We start from the raw sequence: 22,089 nt of genomic DNA, 5'->3' as shown, positions 1-22,089 counted from the left end.
TTGGTTTAAAGAAAATGTTCCTCGATGGTCGTTCACCACTTGGTTGGCGTTCCTTGCAAGGTTACCGACCAAAGATAGACTCAGGCAATGGGGATTGAATGTTAGTGCTGAGTGTGTCCTCTGCTCTAGGGGTAATGAATCACATGGTCATCTCTTTTTTGACTGTCAGTTCTCGGCTACAGTCTGGAAGCGCTTCGTCGAACCTATCAGGATTAACCCTCCGTTGGATATCTCTTCTGCTGCTTCGTGGATCTCCAACCACCTTCACGGCAGCAACCGCTCTCACGCCACTCTTGTTAAAGTTATATTGCAGGCGCTTGTGTATTCAATCTGGAAAGAGCGCAACTCACGGATCTTCAAGTCGGTGTTCTCCTCTCCGGCTGATTTCTGCTCCGCCCTCGACCGCCTAATTCGAGACAGGCTCCTCTCCTTTCCTGCCTCGAACGTTAACTCATCTTCCCTTCTCCAAGTTTATTTCAGTTTTATTGCTCCCCCCTTTTAGCTTTTCTATTTGCTTGTTGTAATAAGCTTTTCAGCATGTATAGTGTAAAATTCAGAAAATTGGTATAAATCTTAACATTTAGACCAAAAAAAAAAAAACACGAAGCACTCCAAGATCACGGAGGTAGTTCAAATCTCAAAAAAGTATAAAAGAAGCTCGAATCATACTAAATCAATAATTATTTTTTATACTTTTTTATCAAGAAATTATGTATTTTTCTCTGATCAAATCAATATAAGTTCAATTTTTTTGATACATTTCTATATTTGATCAATAGAAATCTGACTCATCGTTATAAATTCTTAATTCGTTAACAGTTTTTACTATGCAGTAAAAAATTTGAAAGCACATATATCAAGATCATATGTAATGAATGTTAATTTATTTTGGGCCAATTTGAACTGATTCAATTTATTAGTTTAATGACATGTCACAGAACTTATAAAAAGACCTAAAATTGGCCCATTAGTTCGTCTTCTGGATTTATTAGAATGATGCCATTTAACCAACGTAAATATATGCCATTTTTAAAATAGCTGAAAATTAAATTCTTCAGGAAAAAGATAGTATATATAACAAGACGAGACTCGAGAGCGACTCTGTAAATTCAATAAATAGTAATTAAATCTTCAGAAAATGATAAATCAAGAACACGATGGCAATTTCGGAATTTCTCGAACGTGAAGATTTTCGGATAATCTTGTTATCTTCTTGCAGATGAAGCAATAAGGTTCTCTCTACTATCCAAACGTTGGAAAGGATTGTGGAAGTATTCGTCCACCATAAACATCGACTAGAGAAGATTTAGTGGAGGAGGTACAAGATTTTTGGAAAGGTTTCTCCTCCAACATAAAAGGATGATTGGTGAGATGAATTTGATAATAGACATCAAAACGTCATCAACTGATCTTCAAATGTGAACGAAATTCGCTGCTCGGAAAGGATTAACCAGCCTCTCCATCAACGTGTAGGGAAGCATCTGACTTAGCTGCCAGAATCTATTTTCCAACTAAAAGGTTTGAATTAGATCTTGTCTCTGAAAGGGTCTTCAATAATATCAAATCACATTTTTGTTAAAAAATTTAATCTGGAAAGTCTTGGATTTTATGGTGTAAGATTAAAGGCTGAGATCGAAAGTAATCAAGAGTAAGAACCTGAGAGATCTCCCAATATCAAGGTATAAATTCGGGAGTAGTTTCACATTAGTAACCCTTCCATTGTGAGTTTGAATATCAGTGATAGCTATCAAGATTCAAATTCTGCTGAGAGATTCAGTATTAGTTATGTGAGACTTACAAGATTCTAAGGGACTCTTTATCGTATATCCACAAATATCTTTATCTGTCAAACTCTTACCACCCTAGTCGTACTTCATATTGCTTGCCTAAACTCTAACGTTTCAGCTTCATTATGTATGCCCAACCTAAGGAACTTTATAGCAAAGTCGATGGTGCTTTTTTTTTCCCAGATTTTTATGTTTTTTTTTCTTTCTATTTTTCAATAATGCACAAAATCTGTAATTTACAAAATAAGGTATTTTGTGGATTGAAGGATATGATTTTTCAAAACTTTTTTGATATCCCAAAAAAAAGTTGGATAACTGCATCCACCAATAGAGACATCCGGAATTGTCGATCAGAGTATAGTTAATGTCCACATGTAGTTTGGTTATCGCGAGGTATTTCGAGAAGGATAAAAACTTGAGGTTGAGAGAGGTTATAGGGTTAGAACAGAACTTTATAAGTCCCTTACCAATTATGGATGTTTAGAATTAGACTACAAATTTTTTAGCTAACTCATTCCTTGCAAAAGGCTAGAAAAGACTACTGGCAATTTTAAATCAGAGAAAATAGAGAATTTTACAAGCAGCGAATCCAGCGGATATTGGTAAAGAATATTTTAAGGTTAGGCAGCCATATGTGCCTGAGATGTTTTTACACTAGATACATGTTTATTTTTCCCAATTTTTCTTAGTTTTTAAGGGTTTATATATTGCAAAATTTTCAATTTTTTTGAGTTACGCAGTTTAGTATATAACATTTTGTTCTTTCAACTAAGCAGAAGGGCCCAGGTTTTATCTTTAAAAGCCCAAAAGTTTCTGAATTTTTCTGTTATATTGATTTAATGGGTCAAAAACAATTTTTGTGCACTTGTAATTCTTGGGCAGGCCCTGGGCTGAGCTGGATGGACTCGAGAGAGTAGATCAACGTTAAGGTGATGCTAGTGCTAGTGCTAGTAATAATGTTTAAAACTAGAAACAAGGCCGTTGGATGTAATAAATGGACGGCTAAGATGTTACTTGGGCTATAGAATGATCAAGTGGTTGGGCTTTCTTTATTTAAATGAAGCCCAGAATACATGCTTCGTCGTCCACAAGTAAAGGCAAAAAGAAAGTTGCGCGATTCGGTGAAAGATCAATCGGCGGCGAGAGAGGAGAGGGAAGATGGTTGGCGCGAATCTGAAAGCGGAGACGATGGCTCTAATGGAGAAGAGAGTGGCCATGGAGACGGAGATGAACTCTATTGTCGGACGTCTCTGCAATCCCGGCGGTCCTGGTCTCTCCGGCAATCTCGTCGACTCGGAGGTACTCTAGTCTTAACCGAGACATGTGCTTAGTTCTGTTCCTTTGATTCGTTTTTGTTTATGACATTGACAGGGATTCCCTCGGGAAGATATTGACATTCCGGTGGTGAGAGCTGAGCGCCGTCGTCTTGCTGGTGCTTTCTCTTTTCTTTTTTTCTCTTGTGTGCTTTCTGAATTGATCCAAAGTTAGGGCAAGACTACGAGTTGAAAGCAGGGTTAAAACTGAAAGAACCCTAAGGAAACATTAATTATGGTTGAGCATAGATAGTTTGGCTTTTTGTCCTGGATTGAGGGTAATTCATAGTTTAGTTAGCCAGCTATGAAATTGGAAGGAATTAAGCTTGCTTTTCTGTATCATGTTTTATGTTTACTACCGTTTGCCATAGATTGGATGTGTAGCTTCTACAGTGAACCAATTGTTAGTGTCTGCACTGGTCCTTCCGCTTTGAGTTGGTTTCTTTCTCTGAAATGGTTTTTGCACCCACAGAGTTACGGAGTGAGCACAGCGAGATAACGGACAAGATAAGTGCGAACATTCAAATTCTTCATTCAGTGAGGCCTACATCCAGAGCTTCATCCACAAAAGATTCAGGTATGACAGGAGATAGAGCTTCATGTTGAAATGTTTGATTGGGTTGATCATCAAACTTTGATTGTGGTCTTTTGCTTATGCTATGACTATCAGATGCTCATCGAGACATTTTTACTTTAAAACCATATGCACGACGTGGGGACAAAACCTTATGAGTTGGAAATGATGCAGGTCCAGAAGCATCAATTTCGTCAGGTGAAGTCACATCCTTATCTGCCTCCATGCAGACAGGTGGCTTCAGTGTTACTTCCCGTGCCATGGATGTAGATGTGGTTACTTGTATTCCCTTTGCCATGGTTGATGAGATAAACGAGTCATCTCCAGCAGCAGAGGATGGATTACAGCTTGGAGATCAGGTTGTGAAATTTGGCAACGTGGAAGGTGGTGACAATCTGTTGCAAAGGCTTGCCGCTGAAGCTCAGTCTAGCCAGGGACAAGCAGTTTCTGTTGGAGTTATAAGGCAAGGCGCAAAAGTCGATTTATCTGTCACACCGAGGATATGGCAAGGCAGAGGTCTATTGGGGTACTTACTGATACTACGCTAATACATGTCAATAGATGATATATTCACAGTTAAACGAAGGATAAATATTTCTCTATTACAACTGATGAATTGTTAACTTTTTCGCATATGATCTGCTTCCATTGCAGGTGCCATTTCCGTTTGGTATGAGCCATGGATTATCATTTGGAGGCCATATGGTGAAAGCTTCTGTCCTGCAGAGGTTGTGGTTGCTGATATCGATCATTAGAAACTTGAACTTGATAGGCGTGCAAGTGTAAGCCGCAGTGCCGGGAAAGTATACTTTCATCTTTGTATGGAGAACAAAACAAAAACAAAAGTTTTTGGTTTCTTGCTGATAAGATAAGACAATCAAGAATCTTTACTACTCATCCTTTCAATGGTTTAGGTGATTTTTTACCGACTTTGGGACTTGCTAAAATGATTCATTACGTTTTTTACCTACGTCATTGGGCTTGCTAAAACTAGCAAGTTGATAATCACCGCATTAATAATAGCATTTTTCTGTAAGTTGATAATCACCGCACTAATAATAGCATTTTTCTGTCGAACTAGTAGTTTCCTTTTTCTAATGTATTTTTGTAGTATCTTTCATCCTTTAATTTAGAATAACAAGCAGTTTTTGGCCGAGTATGTCGTGCTACAGAAACGTTTATCTTGTTTTGAGCAACTCTTGAGTTTGGTGAGATCCTAGTGTTTCCTAACTCCTTGAAACTGGAAAGTGTTGATATGTTAGGTTAGGTACTTCAAGTAAATCATGTATCTAGCCAGCCTCCCGTTTTGGTTAAGTGAAATATTTATATAACATCCCATGTTTCCAAACGGGATGCTCTCTGTACAAAAAAGGTTGTGCCAGTTCACGATGTCAAGTAGGGTTCAAGCTTATCTTGCTTGTGTATATCTGCACTCTTTTTGATTGACGAATATTACGTACGGTCATTCTTTGTTGTGTATGTTCAGAAGGTTGTTTGAACTCCTCGTGCTTTTGGGTGTTTTGGCCGACCATATGTGGCCTACGATTCTGAGCAAGAGGCAGGCCTTCAGGTTATTGCTATGATTCTGGTTCACCTTTCTTTGCATAAGGACGTATCTTTGACCAAGTGTCTCATAGGTTTAAGCAGCTGGGCAAAACGAAGCGGGACGTGTGCCCTGATAAGCGTCCCGTTCTCTGTATATTCCTATATACGCAACAAACACACGACATGAGAATCATTTGAGTTATCTATATATAAATAAGAAAAGAAAACACGCAAGATGGTCAGTCATCTACTCACAGTTTCTTTCACCATTCCAACCTTGTGTATGGTGCTGAGAAGGTCCCCTTTATCAAATGGCAAAAGGGCTTCAACCCAAACCATTGAATCCTGTAACAGATTTTTACGAATTATATTTCTAATGTGCCACAATCATGAACCAACAAAAAATCAAAACATATTGATGAATCTGAAACCTTGAGCTTCTCTTGAACCGCATTGCAGAATTTGTCTAGTCCTTCTCCAGTCAGAGCAGATATACAAATTACATCCCCACTTTTCTCTGCTTCCAGCTTTACCTTCTGAGGATCATCCACTCTATCAACCTAACCAAGGAGCAAAGAGTATTATACTTGTTCCTACATTATTTTGCTTATACAGCAACAGTTTGAATAGAAATACAATCACATTCGTCTGTACTACTTTACATTACCTTATTCCACACAACCAGGTTTGGTATTGATGAAACATCGAGTTCAGACATAACCTTTTCCACAGCTTCTATTTGTTGATTTGCCAGTGGGTGGCTAAACATTTTACATACATATCATCAGGAGGTGAAATTATGAAATATGGTTGATTGACCCATTTTAAACCAGAATTTGAAGATACCAAACCTGATGTCAACAACATGCACCAAAAGGCATGACTCTGATATCTCTTCGAGTGTTGCTCTGAAAGCAGCAACCTGTAAGACAAACTTTTCAGCCAAGTTACAAACCGCGTTGACACAAAGCCACTCATAAAAAAAAAAAAGCCTTCTTCAATTTGATTCTAAGAGACAGTTATGGGAATATTAACAAACAGATGCAAGCACATGCAGACATGTCAGGTACGCATCTAGTTGAAAAAATAGCCACTAGGACCTTACCAAGGTAGTTGGTAACTTTTGGATAAAACCAACAGTATCTGTGAGAAGAAACTCCTTCCCGTTGTGCATCTGACGAAAGAGGACACAGAAAAGAAATCTCATGTCAAAACATGATATCACACATTTCACATAGTACCCACCATCTGCTATCGCATGTCAATAACTTTCTATCGACATAAAATTTGGTTGACAGAAAACTCTCACGATGCCAGTGCAGGTTGTGTAGTATATTTAATTACGGTAAGTATGTCACATAGACGCGCCATCTGCTTTATAATGTGACTAGCATATAATAAAAGAAACAACTGTCTCCTAAAAAACAAGGGACTGCAGATCTGCTCTTCCAACAAATTTAACTGACCTGAACCCTTCTCGTAGTTGGATCCAGGGTCGCAAACAAACGATTTTCAGCGAGAACATTAGCACCAGTCAATTGGTTCAAAAGTGTACTCTTTCCAGCGTTTGTGTAACCAACCTAAAACAAAATGAGCATAAAATATTCATATATGACATGAAGTGTTGATCAACTTCAACGAGTTTAAAATACCGTGCTTTACTTACCAAAGATACAACAGGAACAGGTATAGCAACACGCCGGCTTCTATACTGCTTTCGATGCTTTCTAACAGATTCCAGCTCTTTTTTTAGAACTCCAATCTAGCCAATTTAATATGAAAACGTTTAGAATATATTTCAATCTTAATGGACTTATACAGAAAAATCTAAACAAAGATAGCGCCTAAGAAACTGTGTCACACACCATCTCTTGAAAAACGAGCAGTAGAAAAAGAGGCTATAAACTGAAGGAGTACAGTATATATATTTTACTTACTTGAGTACGTAGGATTCGCTTATCAACTTCAATTTGTTTTTCTCCCATACCCTTAACTTGGCCACCTGATTGACGCTCAAGGTGAGTCCACATTCTAGTTAACCTTGGTAACTGGTATTCCATTTGTGCTAGAGCAACCTGCAACCAATTCCAGGTTGAGCTAATGTTGTTCATGGTTCCAGAAAGAGCATAACTAAAAGTTATCACAAATAGTTATCTCTATACGGAAGCTTTATCTTGCCTGCAAGGCTGCTTCATGAGTTGCGGCCCTTTGGTTGAAAATGTCCAAGATAAGGGCAGTGCGGTCACAAACTCGTACATCCCCACCAAAGGCCTTTTCCAGGTTACGCAATTGCCTGAAATTTGAAATATGAAAGTAATAAGAAAATGAAACACATGGTCAATTCACATTTATGTTGACAAACTAGCGTGGAAATAAACAAGAGTATGAAACTCCTACATACTACACAATCCAATGACCACTTTAGTAAATATTAATCAGCTGAACGACCAAGACAAGCTACAGTTTTGTGAAAGAAGAAACAGAGTAGCTTGCAATCAAAAACAAATTGAAGAATAAAAAACTCAAAACTATAGATTTTGGGAAACTTAAGCTAAACGGTATGCAAGACGCAAGGTGGTCTTAATTTAAGAGCACAGGTTTCCACTAAGAAGAAAAATTACACAGAAACGTTACCCTGGTGAAAGTTCATCGTCAAATATCACGGTCTCAACGTCCAATGCGTGTATTGCGCTTTTTATCTCCGAGACCTTTCCAGAGCCAATGTATGTTCTAGGATTTGGGGAAGCTAGCCTGTAGTATACCATCAAACGATCACTGAATTTAGCATCCAGTGTAAAATAGCGTGGCAGCAGAAATTAAATAGACAACTAGATCACAGGGACCACGAATCCAGTCTCATCCCTAAGAAATACATAGATAAGTAGAGCTACTAACTTTTGATACGTAGAACCAACCACCATAAGTCCAGCAGTATCCGCAAGCTGTTCTAGTTCCTCAAGGGATTCCTCTATATTGAACAAACATTCCCCATCACCCTTTCTTTCCACGCCCACTAGATATGCCTTCTCCTCAAAAACCTGGAAGCCACAAATGAAAATGATTTAAGCTTCTTTATTGCTGAAATATAGATTGCGAACACAATCCTTTCTAGAAAGTTGGAAACTGGCATTCTCAGGCCAATATATGCCAATTTCTTCGGAATAAAGGGAAGTACTTTTCTACGTTTCCGATCAACAACTACGGACGAAGCGTTATTCCACTACCTTTCACTTAATCCATAAAAAATGATGAGGAAGAGAAAATATAAAAAGGCAATGCAACCTCCTTTCCATTTCTGAGCTTGAATCTATCGTCCAAGCTCTCTTCACCTCTTTTCTTCTTCCTCAACGTTGTACAAGGAGCATCGATCGTTGCCTTTTCCATATCCGGCTCCTCAGCTGCAGAGAAATCGAGAAATTGAGGGATTTCATCTTGCTCCACACTTTCCTCGAAATCGAGACCATGTTGTTGAGTAAGGTTACAAGATAATCTCCACGAATAGCAGTTGCCACGTAGAAGAGAGAGGGTAAAAGGAACAATCGGGCGATTGGGTTGAGGGTTATAGTTCGCGCGCCACTGAAATTTGGAAACTGGAGAAGAAGAAGAAAAGGAAAATGAGCTCATTGTGTGGATAATACAGATTGCGGTGGAGTGGAGTTTTTATACTGTAACTACAGACACCCACGTCTTCAACTACGTGACGTTTTTCTGAAACCTTCAGTGAACTGCTTTCCGTTTTTATTCTATTTTTGCTTGTTTGGTTGCTAGATTAACTCTATTTTGTCAATGGACAAAATTTGGTTTACTGCACTTAGGAAAAATCGTATAAAAAAGGTAAAAAACCTTTAAAAATGGTAAACACTGACATTTTGAACATCCGAAATAATTTGCTAGTCCTTTACACAATACACAACTTTTAACAATTAAAAATAAAAGATCCTTCTGTATGGATCTTGAGTATGCACCTTCAAAAATTTTAACTGAATGTCGACAAAAAAAAAGCTGACTATACCAATCAAACTTTGATTGATATTTATGTTTGTGTTTGGTTTGTTCTTTTTGCTAATTTCTTGTTTTAGATTAGTTAGAGCAGGGGGTTTTTCAATTTGAGTTTCTCCTGAACACAATTTCAAATGTGAACACAAATGAAATTAATATTTAATTGAAAAATAATTTAACTAGACTAATCATAAAAATGACCATTGTGAAGTGTGAGAAGAATCTCTCATAGATTTTTTTAAAGTTTCTCATTTGAGAAAATCCTTTCACTCTCTTCCTTTGTAAGATTTGAGTATCAGTTGAACCGGATCTACTGCTCTATCATTAGGTGTAAGATTGCACCGAAACGTTTGAAAACCCGAGAAAAAGACAGAAAAGGAGCTAACTTATGGGTTTTGGGTTGAGATGATGAAGAAGAAGAAGACTGAGTTCTTGAGGGAAGAGTGTTCAGGATAAATGAAGAAGCAAAAACAATGAAAAGCAAGGTTTGTAAAATCCAAAACAAAAAAAAGAAGAAATGGTGGATATGAATTAAACGGCATAACGGTAGGTGTAATAGTCCAAAGAAGTAACATCGCTTCTTCTGATCTTGACAACTTGTCCACGTTTGAGTCCATAGTATCTAGCAACAGGATCAGAGACGAGGATGCGAGGCAACTGTGTATCTTGCACTGTGTACTTTTTGAGTAATTCCTTCTTGGCTTGATTGTCAAGTACATAGTACTTGTTGATTAGTTTATGCTCAGTGATGTTGGTCACCAGTTCGGCTTCCTCAAAGACTTCAATTGTTAGAACCTTGTTGACCTCTAACAGGGCGCTTTTGGCAGCACCAGTTATGGGCAATGGAACAACTATGATCCCTCTAGGAACTTTATCGTCTCTCATCTTTATCACCACTTCCTTTCTAATCACTGGGACTCCCACCTTAGGCCCTTCCGGGTAGAATACGTAAATCTGTACAGAGTCAAGAGATGGATACAAGATTCAACATTGTGTTTACGATGCTAAAGACTTTTATATGACATGTGTACTTCATAGATCATAGATGTATGTACCTTGTCGTCTGGATTTGGCCCCTTATTGGCTGAGACGAAGAGAGCTTCCTTGTTCACTTTGTTCACAGCTTTACAAAACTTTTGAACAAACTCTTCTCTATTCAAGTTCAAATCAGGTTCTTCTATGTTGTAACCTCGATCCCTCAGCATCTGCAACATCGTGCGACGCACTTTGAATAGCCTCGTGATTTCATCATCCCCTTCGGACATTCTCTTCAAAGTCTTTTTTTTTTGTCTTTTCTTTTTCTTTTTTTTTGGCCGGCGAGGAAGAAAAGAGATGAGGAGATAAGTAGCCTGTAAATGAGATTTTACTAGGGTTTAGGGGACTCATAAATACTAGTATTACATCATTGACCCTTTTTAATCTATATTTTAAGATTCAGACATGTGTGATCTGAATCTCTCTGTTTCCGACACGACAGTATTGTCTTTTTTCCTTAACATGTTCATGCTATAATGGTGTATGCGTAAATAAAGGTGTAACTGTGTAAGAAAGCATGAACTACTAGTAGAGACAAATTAGAAGAGACTAGGAAAAAGAAACAGATAATCTTACTCAAGAAACAGGGGATCGAGCCTGTCTTTGTTTGTCACAAACTGAACAAAACTGAGAGGAAAAGAGATCACAAACAATGTCTAATGTCTATAGCCTCTCTTTTCCTCGGTTGTTAAACATTACTTTTCGCCAAATACAGCAACTGGATTACATATCTTATAAATTACGGCTGGTCCCTTATTCATATCCTGAAGCCTGTCTTTGCAGTATTCATGCGTTGCGTCCATTTCTTCTTTGTATCTTTTAGTTTCTTCGATGCAATCGACTGGAACGGATTCGGCCCTCCATACCACTCCTCTTTCATCCTTATCTTCTTTTTCTTCCCTCTATCATATTCTTCATCCCTACAACAATCCAATACCATTTATGTGTAAACCAACTGCCCAAAATAATATAATCAAACCCAAAGCAAATAACCAAAATTTCAAGCTCACCACTCATCTGCAACATAACCGATTCTCGTGCCTTCACTCTTTCCCATCTTCTTAGAAGCTGAAGCTTCTTCATCCCATTTGGCAACTGCAATAGTTATAAGACATAAGCCCATCAAACACAATCACATAGAGTAAGCTCTTGCTCTAAGGTCGGGTACTGATACGTTAGACACAGAGGAAACGTTACAAAGGATATACGTTATTAATAACAAATAACGTATCATTCACAATCAGAGTTGGAGAATGATAATGCTATCACCTAACTGGATGAAGTTCACTACCATCAGCAGTGAACAGTCAGGGTGACCAAATTTCTAAAAGTGCTGAGTTGAGAAAACGGAAAACTTACCCACTGTCTCTGGCAAACCCCGCGTGAGGATGGTCACATGTTCTTTCTGTAACAAGATTTGTTCTTCTTTTGAAGACTCTCTCTTTCTTTTGGCGTTTTGGCTTGCTTCAGACATGTCCGAACTCCTCAACGGATGCTGTTGGTCTGACGCAAGAACGGCACCATTTTGATTAGTTCTCTCCTTGAGCTCTCCGGTTGGAGAGCCAAGCAACATATTCCCATTACTACTTCTCCTTTTATTATGGACACTGACACTGTTATTCTTCAGGTGCAAGCAAGCAGAGCCAGAAGCAACTTCGCCAATTATCTGTGAAGTGCAATGCTCTTGATCGATAGCTCTTTTCTTGGATAGGAGCTCCTCAGAGATAATGTTAACAGCTACGGTACTTGATCTACCCTTTCTCTGTTTCTTTTTTTTAAGTACGCCCAGGGACAGCTTAAAAAATGTTAACCCCACCTGCATGGTTTTCATGTTACGCTTGCGAGTCTTTCTTGGTGTGGTGAGTCTCTCCTCATCAGAAGTTGCCTTTATTGACTCAGTCAAAGTGGTCAACTCTTCCGAGTGTTGTCCCAAAGTCTGATTAACAAGAACAGCTTCAATAGGTGAATTACCAATCGATACATTCTTAACCTGGGGAGCAGAAGCGAAATGCAAGTTAGAAATAGTCAAATCCCATTAATAAAAGTGTGGCAATAAGTAACAAGATGCTAATTCGTGTAGGTATAATTATACACTTACCTTCAACGAATTGGCATGCTCATCCAAATTATTAACAGAAGTCTTCTTGTCAATATTTTCAGCTTTAGCTCCAGAAGTAGGCAAGGTCACAAGAATTTGAGTGTTTGCGCTTCCATCCAGGAGAGGAGAAGCCTTCCCCGGTAATATTGCGCATGCAGCCTCTGAATCCTCCTTTACCATAGATCCTTCCCCATTAGCCTGCGGGGGTGGCACTTCTTTCTGTAGGGTCTCTTTGGTACTTAAATCTTTCTCAGTTAAGCCAGCAGGAGCACCTAGAACACATGATCTCAAGGGTGATGTACCATTTTCCCTCTTAAGGATCTCTTTAGCCTCCACACTGCTTGGAGGATCTTTCTGAGTCTCTTCGGCATTTAAATCTTTTTGGGTTAAGACAGCAGGAGCACCTTGATCACATGAACTCAAGGGTGTTGTACCATTGTCCCTCGTTAGGATCTCTTTTGCCTCCACACTGCTTGGGAGATCTTTCTGGGTCTCTTTGGCCTCTTTTTGGGTCACTACAGCAGGAGCACCTTGATCACATGATTTCAAGGGTGCTGTAACATTTTCCCTCTTAAGGATCTCTTTTGCCTCCACACTGCTTGGGGGATCTTTCTGGGTCTCTTTGGCATTTATATCTTTTTGGCTTAAGAGAGCAGGAGCACCTTGATCACATGATCTCAAGGGTGTTGTATCATTGGCAACACGAGAGTCTAAACTACATGCTCTGATGACTACTGAACCATTCACTTGTTCATTTCTTTTAGGAGATACAATCAAAGAAGCTCTGTTTGTTGCAAGGCTCTCTTTAGAAGTCTCTCTATTAACGACAACTGCATTCTTTGGGGCTATATTTTGTCCATCACGAACATAGAAAAGCATATACGCCTTCTGATTGAACACAATCTTCTCACTAACTAGGCGAACCTACAAAACAATGTAAAGACGGACTTACTACTAGCCACGTCAACAGGAAAGTACTAACTGCAGGTACAGTATCAAACCAAAATATTGCAACCCAAAGAATGAAGAGCACTGCGGCTTACCATATTGTCATCAAGGGAATACCACATTCCACTTGAAGTGCGAACAAAGCAGGCGTAGTGACCAGAATGGATGCTGTGACCATAATGAACTAGCACACCATATAGAGTGTACTTCAAATTACCTTCCTGTTCAGCACAAAGACTGTATTGTTATAAAGGAACAAGATTATCTAAACAACTGTAAGAACATGTCATATTTCATGGATACAAAGCACAAGACGAAGTCTACTTACATAGGGACCACTGACAAAAGGTTTCATGTCAATTGTAGGGGCAAAGTCGACTTTCCTATCGTTTTTTTCGGATCTATGAGCTTCAAACCGCTTGAAATGTACTGTTAGAACATAAGGAGCCTTAAAAACAGTTAGCTGCTTTTTAGCTTTAACTTTCTGCTTGCATCTTTCACATTGGTAAACCTTTGCACCACCATCTAAGAGCTCAACAGCAGTGAAACGATAAAGTGCTCTCTGCAATGAATCTGGCTTCGGCATCTGCCATGAATTTGCCTTCGACCTCTGCAATGAATCTGCCTTCGCAATGTCTAGACTTAGGTCAAGAAATGGATCAAACTTGTCGGAGCAATGGGAACATTGCTCGCATTTCACCTGAAAAAAGTAAATATTAGAGAAGGCTGAGGCCATTAAATCATGTCATAGGTATTATAGAAAAAAAGGCATATTTACCTGACTACGGAGGCTACCACCAAAAATTTTGTGTACCAAGCTGCTCCTGTAAGCATCAGAGGATTCACTTGGTACACCAGAAGGGAGACAGCACTTGTGCATGCATTCCAGCAGACTGATCATGTACTCATGTGCATCTTCCTGCCGTTGATTTCTGAAGTTTCGTGATACGGCTAACCAAGCAGATGAGAATCCTCATTAGTCTGATTAACAAAGGCGAAAAATGGCAAAACACTATAGCAAGCAAACAAGGTCTGAGAAGCATACATCGCAAGTTCGAGACCAAATCGTTTGGTACTAATATTCTGCCACTAGCTTGACGGGCATTCCTGACATGCTTCTGCATTGCACATAAAGCACAAAAACCAGCCACGTGGCCTACACAAACCATTTGATATGAACACTACATCAGAGACTGAATAAAGACTTATACCACACCCAGCAAGAAAATTAGCACTACGAAGCATATAAAGCAACTTACAGCGTTTCTCATGCGCAACTTTTTGCAGGTAAGCAGCTAAGGGCTCGGTGTATGTCAAACATTGCAATACCGAATTAAGAAAACATGTATTCCCGAGATTTCGCAAACCCGCACCCTACAAATCACCGACACCGTCCACATATCAGCAAAACCAATAAAAGGAAATATCTTTACGCCAATGAGTTGATCAAATGACAAAGACGGCTAAGAACTCACGATTTTCCGGAAGGTTATGCTAAAAGTAAGCTCCGGATCTAACCCATGCTCCGACAAATCGGAGCCGTCGGGCTTCTTAACGGACGGTGCGGAGAGCGCTCGCTTGTTATCGGAGCTAGGATTTAAGGTCTCCATCTTAAAATCGGAACGCCCACTAGAGAAGCCGTTGAAGGGTTCCCTAGCGGGTCGAAAATCGATTTTTCTGAAGACGGCGGAAGCAGAAGAGGAAGCGACGCCGAAAGATCCGTTATTTGGCGGATCCCGATCTGTCTGGATCCTGAATTCGGAGCTGCTCGCAACAGCCTCCATTTACAAATCAAAAAAGGAATCAACGATAAGCGGTAAGAGGACAACACGGTTTGTGATTGTCGGGAACAAAAAGTGTGTGAAGAACGAAGATGAGAGCTTTTACGGCTATCTTCGAGGAAAAAAGAAGAGAGTGGCAGCTGCAACGCACTATTAAACCCTAACAAATACCCATCCCGACATTACTCGACCACTTATTTTCTTACTCGTGTGTTTTATATTACGAAACCAAAAAAAGAAACAGAAGCTCCTCTTTCGGTTACGGTGGTCTATACCGCGCCGGATTATTACCCGCGAAACGAACAGAATTATAGCGTGACCTAAAATTAGGTTGTGTTTGCTAACGGGCCTAAATAGAAAAGCCCATATATATGAAATTTGGGATTTGCTTTTGAAGATTGTGGAACTGTATAAAGAAGAAATTGATTGGGCTTTTTTATGAGTAAACCCAGTACTTTGTTTGTTGAATAAACGCGACTGTACAGTTTTTTTGTTCAAAAAATAAACGCAATACTTTTGCAGCTAGCACAAGTTGAACATTGATAAACCAATCAATAGAAAAGCATATTTATTTACTGCAGAAATCTGAAATCTTTATAGAATATATAAATAAGCTTTTATGTTTAGAAAAATAAAAGGTGAATGGAAAAAAGGTAAAGAGAGGGATTGCATGGGAGAAAGGAAAATAAAAATAATAACATAATACTCGACATCTATCTTAATTGGTAAACATGTGTAAGAGCATGATTATTGCTATTACCTCTAATGAGTTTCTTATCATTATTTAATGAATTGATTTGGAACCAAAAAACCATTAAAAGAAACCATGTTTTTTTAATGGTCCATTGGGAGAAACTTACTTGGATTTCTTGTAACAAAAAAATTTACATGAAGAGTTTTACATGTGGAGAGCTTGTCCTCTATATCGGAAACAACAGGATCCTGTGATTAAGCAAAGAGAGTTTTACATGAAGATTGTAATCATTACAAAAAATCATCAAGTTCCAATCATCATCCATGATTAATTGATTATTATACCTACGCAGAAGTAGTTTTGTTGACTAACTAGCCCTGAAACCTTTTAGTAGTACTAAGCAGCAATCACGAAGCTCATATATTCGAATCAAGAGCAGTGTTGAATCGATGAAATTCAATGAGATTCGAATTCAAGCTCTAAGTTTTACGGCGAAGTAAAGAAATGGAAGCAAAACAGAAGAAAATGTCACCTTTGCTTTGGAGATAAACATGCCGGAGCTGGTACGAACGTCACTGACTTGACTCTCGCCATTATCGTTATCAGCAACCGCAGATCTCTGCAGATTCTCTTTCGCCTGAAAAGTCAAAATCAGAAACTGAAATTAGCACATTCAAAGAGGAAAATTTTTTTTTCCAAAATTGAGCTCAGACACAGAGATCAAATTCGTGTTATAATATAAACTCATAAGGGAGATCAGATGATCACACTCCAGGTCCGTCAGAAAACCTTCATACACAAATGCCCTGAAGAAACAATATGTTTTCCGATTGAGCAGCAAATACACAAAGTTGATGTTCAAAATTGCTCGAGGATTTCGCGTCACTTGTCACTTATTGAGTCAAACAATAGACGGAGAGAGAAGAAAATCAAACCTGGATCTTGAAGAAACTTGTTTAACTTTAGAAGGATTGATGATAGAACTGGGAGAACTAATCAGAGAACTGAAAGACTGAAGAGAGACGAGGAAGACGGCGACGAACAACAACAATCCCCAAATTTAGCATATTCGATCCATGCAAATCCAGAATCAAAATCGAAAAAGAAGATGAAGAGGATTAAGGACAGATTCGATTATCTGTGAATTCGGTGGACATAACAATGAAGCTTTTGCATATCGGCGCCGGAGAAGACGGCCATTTCGCCGGAGAGGATGGCGGATGAAAAGAGAGATGTGGTTCCGCTTAGGTGATTTTTGTCTCGAGATATAAATGGTCGATTCTGTATACCCAAAAACATAATCACTGAGACTTTTTTTTTAACCAATCAAAATGTGCCACCTGACAGAAAAAATCGTTTCTACAAGTGCTCAAATAAGGAGCGATCCTAGTAATTTTGGACTTTTTGGATTTATTTTTAATTGAAAACAGCTATAAAAAACCCATAGGAAATCAGCAATAAAGATGGTCTAAGGATCCCGAGTCGGTGAAGACTCCAAAGCACGTTTGTGTAATATTTAAGATTATGAATTGGGAGGAATTCAATATCTAATCCCCATAAGATCCGCGAAATATTGGGAATTGAGTCATATTCGTTATTGCTCTATTAGTTTCAATTTTAATATAGTCAATGACAAACTAAGACAGTGCGTGTGTGTGTGTTGGGTTTAGGTAAATGTCAATCGCAGTTTATTTTTTAATTTAAAAAAATAATAATAATAATTTGGTTACTACGACGAATCGTTGCCACAGTGGTTGTGCTAACTCCAAATTCAAAAATGAAAATGTAATTTTATATACAGAAAAATGTAAAGAGAGAAATTACACACGGAAAGAGAGAAGGAAGGTGCATGAAAATACGAAAGAGAGAGAAGAAAAACAACGAGGCAGGTGCATAGGGATTTGTGACATGAGTCACGTGCCTTCCCACTCGAGTCTCGACCACGTGCCGTCTAAGCAAATCCCAATCCTGATTCCAAATTTAATACTAGGGGTTTATTCTTAGTGTATGTAATTAACTTGTAGTGTGATTATTTAGACACGCGCACGCACGTAACTTCGCATTTGGATTACGGAGACCAAGATTTGTTATACTCGTTTTGTTATACTCGTTAATTGTACTTATTGGGTAGAGTAGTTTATCCTTCGTCCTACCAAAAAAAAAAGGTAGAGTAGTTTATCCAACATACCCAAATCATGCATCTAAACGGTAATTGAGTGTACTATAAATGTATTAATTTTGCGTTAAATATTATAAATGTAATTACAATATAAATGTATTAATATGTTTAATATAATCATACTATAAATGTAATTACTTTATATATACACATTTTTTTTTGCAATCCAGTTTTAATTTATAGCTACTTTTCTGTACACAAAGTGTCGGTGGTACTCACTTCACCGATCTAGTGACAGTAATTTGTGCTTTTTTGAAAAGGGATTTATTTGAATTTAAACAAGGCCTTATTAGATTGGATTCATTTGTTCACTTCATTCTCATCTCAAACACTCAAAACCCTTATAAAAAACACAATTTAATTTGACACTCTTCAGTCTTCAACTCCTTCCCTTCTTTTTTAATCCAAAATTTATTTAAATTGGGGTCTAGATCTCTGATCCTATACAGTACGTACGAACTGATGCATATATACAAGATTCAGTCCCATGCATACACATTCTTCTTGTTTAGTTAACGGAAAAATGTAAGTAACACAACTAATCCACCATATGTATTCGTAACATGTTGTTTGGTGATGAAGCAAGGATCTTTACATCTCATTGCGTCAGCTTCTTTGTTTTATCATTTTTTTCTTTTCTTGCAATATGTTCACATGATATTTTTATGAGTATTTATTTCCATTAACGTTTCCCATATAATGAAAATGTTAGTATTTTCCATGATCAATGTGAATACGGAGAAAAGCTTTCACTTGAATCACGTGAGCGAAAAAGAAAAGGAAAAAAAAAAAGAGAGAAGATGAAGATGAAGCTATTCATTTGTGTACACGGCACATGCTGATTGATGGATAACGTAAACTTTGTTATAAGAAAATAAAAAGAAATTAAGTCAAGAAACAAATGTCAAGGAATTAAGTAGGAAAAAGAAAAGAAGAAAAAAGGAAGAGATTGTGATCATAAACCTTAATCATTATGCTTAAGCAGCATCTTTGCAGTGCTGCCACATGCAAAGGCTTTTATGTTAGTTAAAAGCAGTAGACAATTTGGTGATCTATACTCCCAGGCCTCATGAGACAAAGATAGGTCCCCTCCTCTATCTAATCTAACAATCCTACTTTATCTCCCTAACATCAGTAAGAAAATAGATGAAATTCAATTATCTTGTCTTTGGTCTCCAACAACCTCCATTCCATTTTCCTTCAGCTTCAAGACTCATCATCATTACCACTTTATATGTGTAGCCCCAGGATTCAACTCAATTACTAGCTAGGACAGTGACATAAAGACAGAGCATGGACCCAAGCAGCAGAAGAAGAAGAATTGGCGTTGTTGCTGCAGGCTCTGTTTGGGAAACGAGAATGCAGAGCGACGACAAAGCAAGCAATAACGCCATTGTTAAGGCCATTCATCTTCAAGCCGCCGATGTAGAAAACAGTTATAACAAGCAAATGAGTTCAAAGGAGGTTTCTTTGGGGGTTCACGGAAAGCGACGGACTTGGAAGTCGGATGTGAAGAAGAATACATCATCTGAGATTGGTCGAGCCGATTCTCTGAAGCTCACGAAGCAGAGATCGATTGTTAATACTCCTCCGGTGACTCCGAGGAGATCGATTGGTACTACTCCACCGTTGACGCCGAGGAGATCGATCTCTGGTGACTCCAATGATAAGAGTTTGACAGTGTCGGTGGCGGTGAAGAAGGCGAGATCTGATTCCGTAGAAAGCCTTGAGAAGACTCCGGGTCGGGTTAAGAAGACCCGATCGGAGCTGTGCACGGCGATCGTCAAATCCGGTGAATTTGATTCAGTTGCGTTGAGAAAAGTGAATTCATTGCCGCCTCGTAATTCCGAGAAATCTGATGAGAAAACAGAGCATGTAGATGAACCGTCGGTGTCGGAGCTTCCAGACGATGTCAAAGAGGAGACCGTAAACGAAAAGCTGCAGATTCCAGAAGAAGACAAGGAGCTCGGTGTCTGTCAGGAGATAGTTGTCCCCGCTAATTCGAACGAAAGTGAGCAGATCGACAATGGCGATCACGAGGAGGAAGAAGAAGAAGAAGAAGAGGAGGAGAAAGAAGTGGAGAAAAAGAGTGTTGATGTAAAAGAGATGAACGTAGCGAGCGAGAATAGGAATAACAGAGTTGGTGATGTTGAGATTAAAAAGTACAGTCAATTTCAAAACAGAACATCTCCATCTCCGTCTTCCGTCCGGAAAATTCCGCCTCCGGTGATCAAAAGGGCAACTTCCGTTTATACGATCCCACCAAGCACAGGTTTTTGATCCGAATCTCAGTTTTTTATTTCTTCGGCGGCTATTTTACTTCTCAATATCGATGGAACCTCTGTTTTCACAATTGCGTCCAGATAGATTTGCAGAAAAAGAAGAAAACTTTCCTCATTCACAGAGCAAATTGCAGAGTCTAGGTGAGCACAATTCCATCTATATATAACCTTTGATTCATTCTGTTCAGTAAAAGCACAGAATTTTTAGTCATAATATCTGAATTATATATATATATATATATATATATATATATATATAAATTGATGGAATGAAATGGACAGTGGATCTGGTAATGTGGAGAGATGCATCAAGGTCGGCGCTTGTGTTCGGCTTCGGAACATTCCTCATCATCTCTTCTTCATACGCCAATGATCTCAACTTCAGGTTTTTCTCATTTGATTAAGGAAATACACACATGATGGTTAAGTACAGCAGAAGTATAATTTTGAATGAATATGTGCAGCTTCATATCAGTGGTGGCGTACATTGGACTCATCTATTTAGGCGTCATGTTCGTATTCAAATCTGTGATCCACAGGTATGATACATAGATAATTAGATATCTCTCTCTGTTTCTTTGCATGTTTGGGGTTTGAAAGTCTCAAGTGTCTCAGAGAATATATATGAATGTTTGCAGAGGAATAGTGGAGGAGGAGAGGCATAAAGGGGTTGGAATGAGAGAGGAAGATGTGAAGAGGATGCTCAGACTCATAATGCCTTACCTCAACGAATCTCTGCTTCAACTCAGAGCCCTTTTCTCCGGCGATCCTTCCACCACCCTCAAGGTTAGTCCTCTTCTCTCTCTCTCTCTCCCTCTTTCTCTCTCTATTGACCTTCATAAGAGGAGATAATGATGATGATGTGCAGATGGGAGTGGTGCTGTTTGTCTTGGCCAGGTGTGGCTCTTCTATCACTCTTTGGAACCTCGCCAAAATTGGTACTTATCTTCTACCTTTTTTAAACTCTGGACTGCATGATTTCTTGTGTTAACAAAGAGGAGTTGTGTAGATTCTGAGTGTTTGTTGGTGTGAGCACAGGCTTTTTTGGAGCATTTACAGTGCCTAAAATCTTCATCTCCTACTCAACCCATTTCTCTGCTTACGGTAATTGAAACCTCCTTTTTAAAAAACGTTTCTGTTTTCGTCTCCCTTGAGACATTGAATCAAACATGTTGTGTACAAGCAGGGAAGTTCTGGTTTAGGAGATTCAGGGACGCATGGGAATCGTGCACTCACAAAAAGGCGGTGGCTTTGGCACTCTTCACCCTCGTCTGGAACCTCTCCTCCGTCGTTGCTCGTGTGTGGGCAGCATTCATGTTATTCGTCGCCTTGAGATATTACCAGCAGAATATGATTTGGACGACTGATCAAGATGATGATGATGAGGAACATGTAGTAGAAGACGACGACGAAGAAGAAGAAGAAGAAGAAGAAGAAGTAAAGCAACAAGTCCGTAAACCCAAAAGAGCTCCTTATATGATGATGCCTAATAAACTCAAGAAATTTTCGTGAAGTTCCCTTTATTTTTACTCCCACATAGAAACAAACAATGTAATCTTTTTAGTCTAGTTAGGGAATCTCTCTTACCTCTGTTACTTCTCTATATGTTCAGAGATTCTATACATTTAATAATGTGAATACATATGATACAAAGATTTCAAGTAACCGGGTCTAGCCAAATGAACAGATCTGGTGATCAAAATCATACATCCTTTCGATCGAATTTGTAATGAGGATTCAGAATATCACTATTACACATTGATCTATAAAAGAAAGAAAGAGAGATTCAACAACAAAAAGAAAGATCATGTTCTTCTTCATCAACCACTTTCTGCAATGCAATGTGCAAACTAT

General features: G+C 38.7%; 6 protein-coding genes across 7 annotated transcripts; 2 read left to right on the top strand and 4 right to left on the bottom strand.

Moving 5' to 3' along the window:
* The first annotated feature begins 2,870 nt into the window (after positions 1–2,870).
* Positions 2,871–4,664, top strand: LOC18016960 (26S proteasome non-ATPase regulatory subunit 9). Its single transcript, XM_006401084.2, has 5 exons — positions 2,871–3,086; positions 3,159–3,219; positions 3,573–3,677; positions 3,849–4,200; positions 4,329–4,664. The coding sequence occupies exons 1-5, from the start codon at positions 2,946–2,948 to the stop codon at positions 4,348–4,350; spliced, it is 681 nt and encodes a 226-aa protein (XP_006401147.2). The 5' UTR covers positions 2,871–2,945; the 3' UTR covers positions 4,351–4,664.
* Positions 4,665–4,978: 314 nt separating this feature from the next.
* On the bottom strand, positions 4,979–8,843 carry LOC18016958 (GTPase HflX). Its single transcript, XM_006401082.2, has 13 exons — positions 8,502–8,843; positions 8,115–8,257; positions 7,854–7,970; positions 7,398–7,512; positions 7,157–7,294; positions 6,886–6,981; positions 6,686–6,799; positions 6,325–6,393; positions 6,071–6,141; positions 5,887–5,980; positions 5,651–5,779; positions 5,475–5,564; positions 4,979–5,378 (listed from the first exon to the last, which is right to left on the bottom strand). Exons 1-13 carry the CDS (start codon positions 8,841–8,843, stop codon positions 5,265–5,267), a joined length of 1,632 nt encoding a protein of 543 aa, XP_006401145.1. The 3' UTR covers positions 4,979–5,264.
* Positions 8,844–9,749: 906 nt separating this feature from the next.
* Positions 9,750–10,532, bottom strand: LOC18016957 (DNA-directed RNA polymerase subunit 5-like protein 1). Its single transcript, XM_006401081.2, has 2 exons — positions 10,274–10,532; positions 9,750–10,172 (listed from the first exon to the last, which is right to left on the bottom strand). The coding sequence occupies exons 1-2, from the start codon at positions 10,481–10,483 to the stop codon at positions 9,750–9,752; spliced, it is 633 nt and encodes a 210-aa protein (XP_006401144.1). The 5' UTR covers positions 10,484–10,532.
* Positions 10,533–10,803: 271 nt separating this feature from the next.
* Positions 10,804–15,275, bottom strand: LOC18016956 (ubiquitin carboxyl-terminal hydrolase 23). Its single transcript, XM_006401080.2, has 10 exons — positions 14,775–15,275; positions 14,559–14,673; positions 14,345–14,455; positions 14,078–14,250; positions 13,628–13,999; positions 13,395–13,520; positions 12,352–13,275; positions 11,613–12,243; positions 11,264–11,348; positions 10,804–11,173 (listed from the first exon to the last, which is right to left on the bottom strand). The coding sequence occupies exons 1-10, from the start codon at positions 15,081–15,083 to the stop codon at positions 11,011–11,013; spliced, it is 3,009 nt and encodes a 1,002-aa protein (XP_006401143.1). The 5' UTR covers positions 15,084–15,275; the 3' UTR covers positions 10,804–11,010.
* A 583-nt stretch (positions 15,276–15,858) lies between these two features.
* LOC112086833 (prolyl 4-hydroxylase 2-like) lies at positions 15,859–16,974 on the bottom strand. Its single transcript, XM_024156822.1, has 4 exons — positions 16,949–16,974; positions 16,523–16,580; positions 16,307–16,411; positions 15,859–16,022 (listed from the first exon to the last, which is right to left on the bottom strand). Exons 1-4 carry the CDS (start codon positions 16,972–16,974, stop codon positions 15,915–15,917), a joined length of 297 nt encoding a protein of 98 aa, XP_024012590.1. The 3' UTR covers positions 15,859–15,914.
* Positions 16,975–18,918: 1,944 nt separating this feature from the next.
* On the top strand, positions 18,919–21,763 carry LOC18016955 (reticulon-like protein B21). Of its 2 annotated transcripts, XM_024156885.1 has the most exons (9): positions 18,919–19,087; positions 19,196–20,225; positions 20,317–20,376; positions 20,518–20,620; positions 20,700–20,774; positions 20,874–21,021; positions 21,104–21,173; positions 21,274–21,339; positions 21,422–21,763. In XM_024156885.1, exons 2-9 carry the CDS (start codon positions 19,247–19,249, stop codon positions 21,745–21,747), a joined length of 1,827 nt encoding a protein of 608 aa, XP_024012653.1. In that variant the 5' UTR covers positions 18,919–19,087; positions 19,196–19,246; the 3' UTR covers positions 21,748–21,763. The 2 variants fall into 2 exon arrangements, with proteins under 2 accessions (XP_024012653.1, XP_006401142.1); XM_006401079.2 differs by having other exon boundaries at positions 18,919–20,225.
* Positions 21,764–22,089: the final 326 nt, after the last annotated feature.

The sequence above is a fragment of the Eutrema salsugineum genome, unplaced genomic scaffold, assembly GCF_000478725.1.
Source record: "Eutrema salsugineum unplaced genomic scaffold, Eutsalg1_0 scaffold_2, whole genome shotgun sequence".
Taxonomy (NCBI): Eukaryota; Viridiplantae; Streptophyta; class Magnoliopsida; order Brassicales; family Brassicaceae; genus Eutrema; species Eutrema salsugineum.
This window is presented reverse-complemented; position numbering and strand designations above follow the sequence as displayed.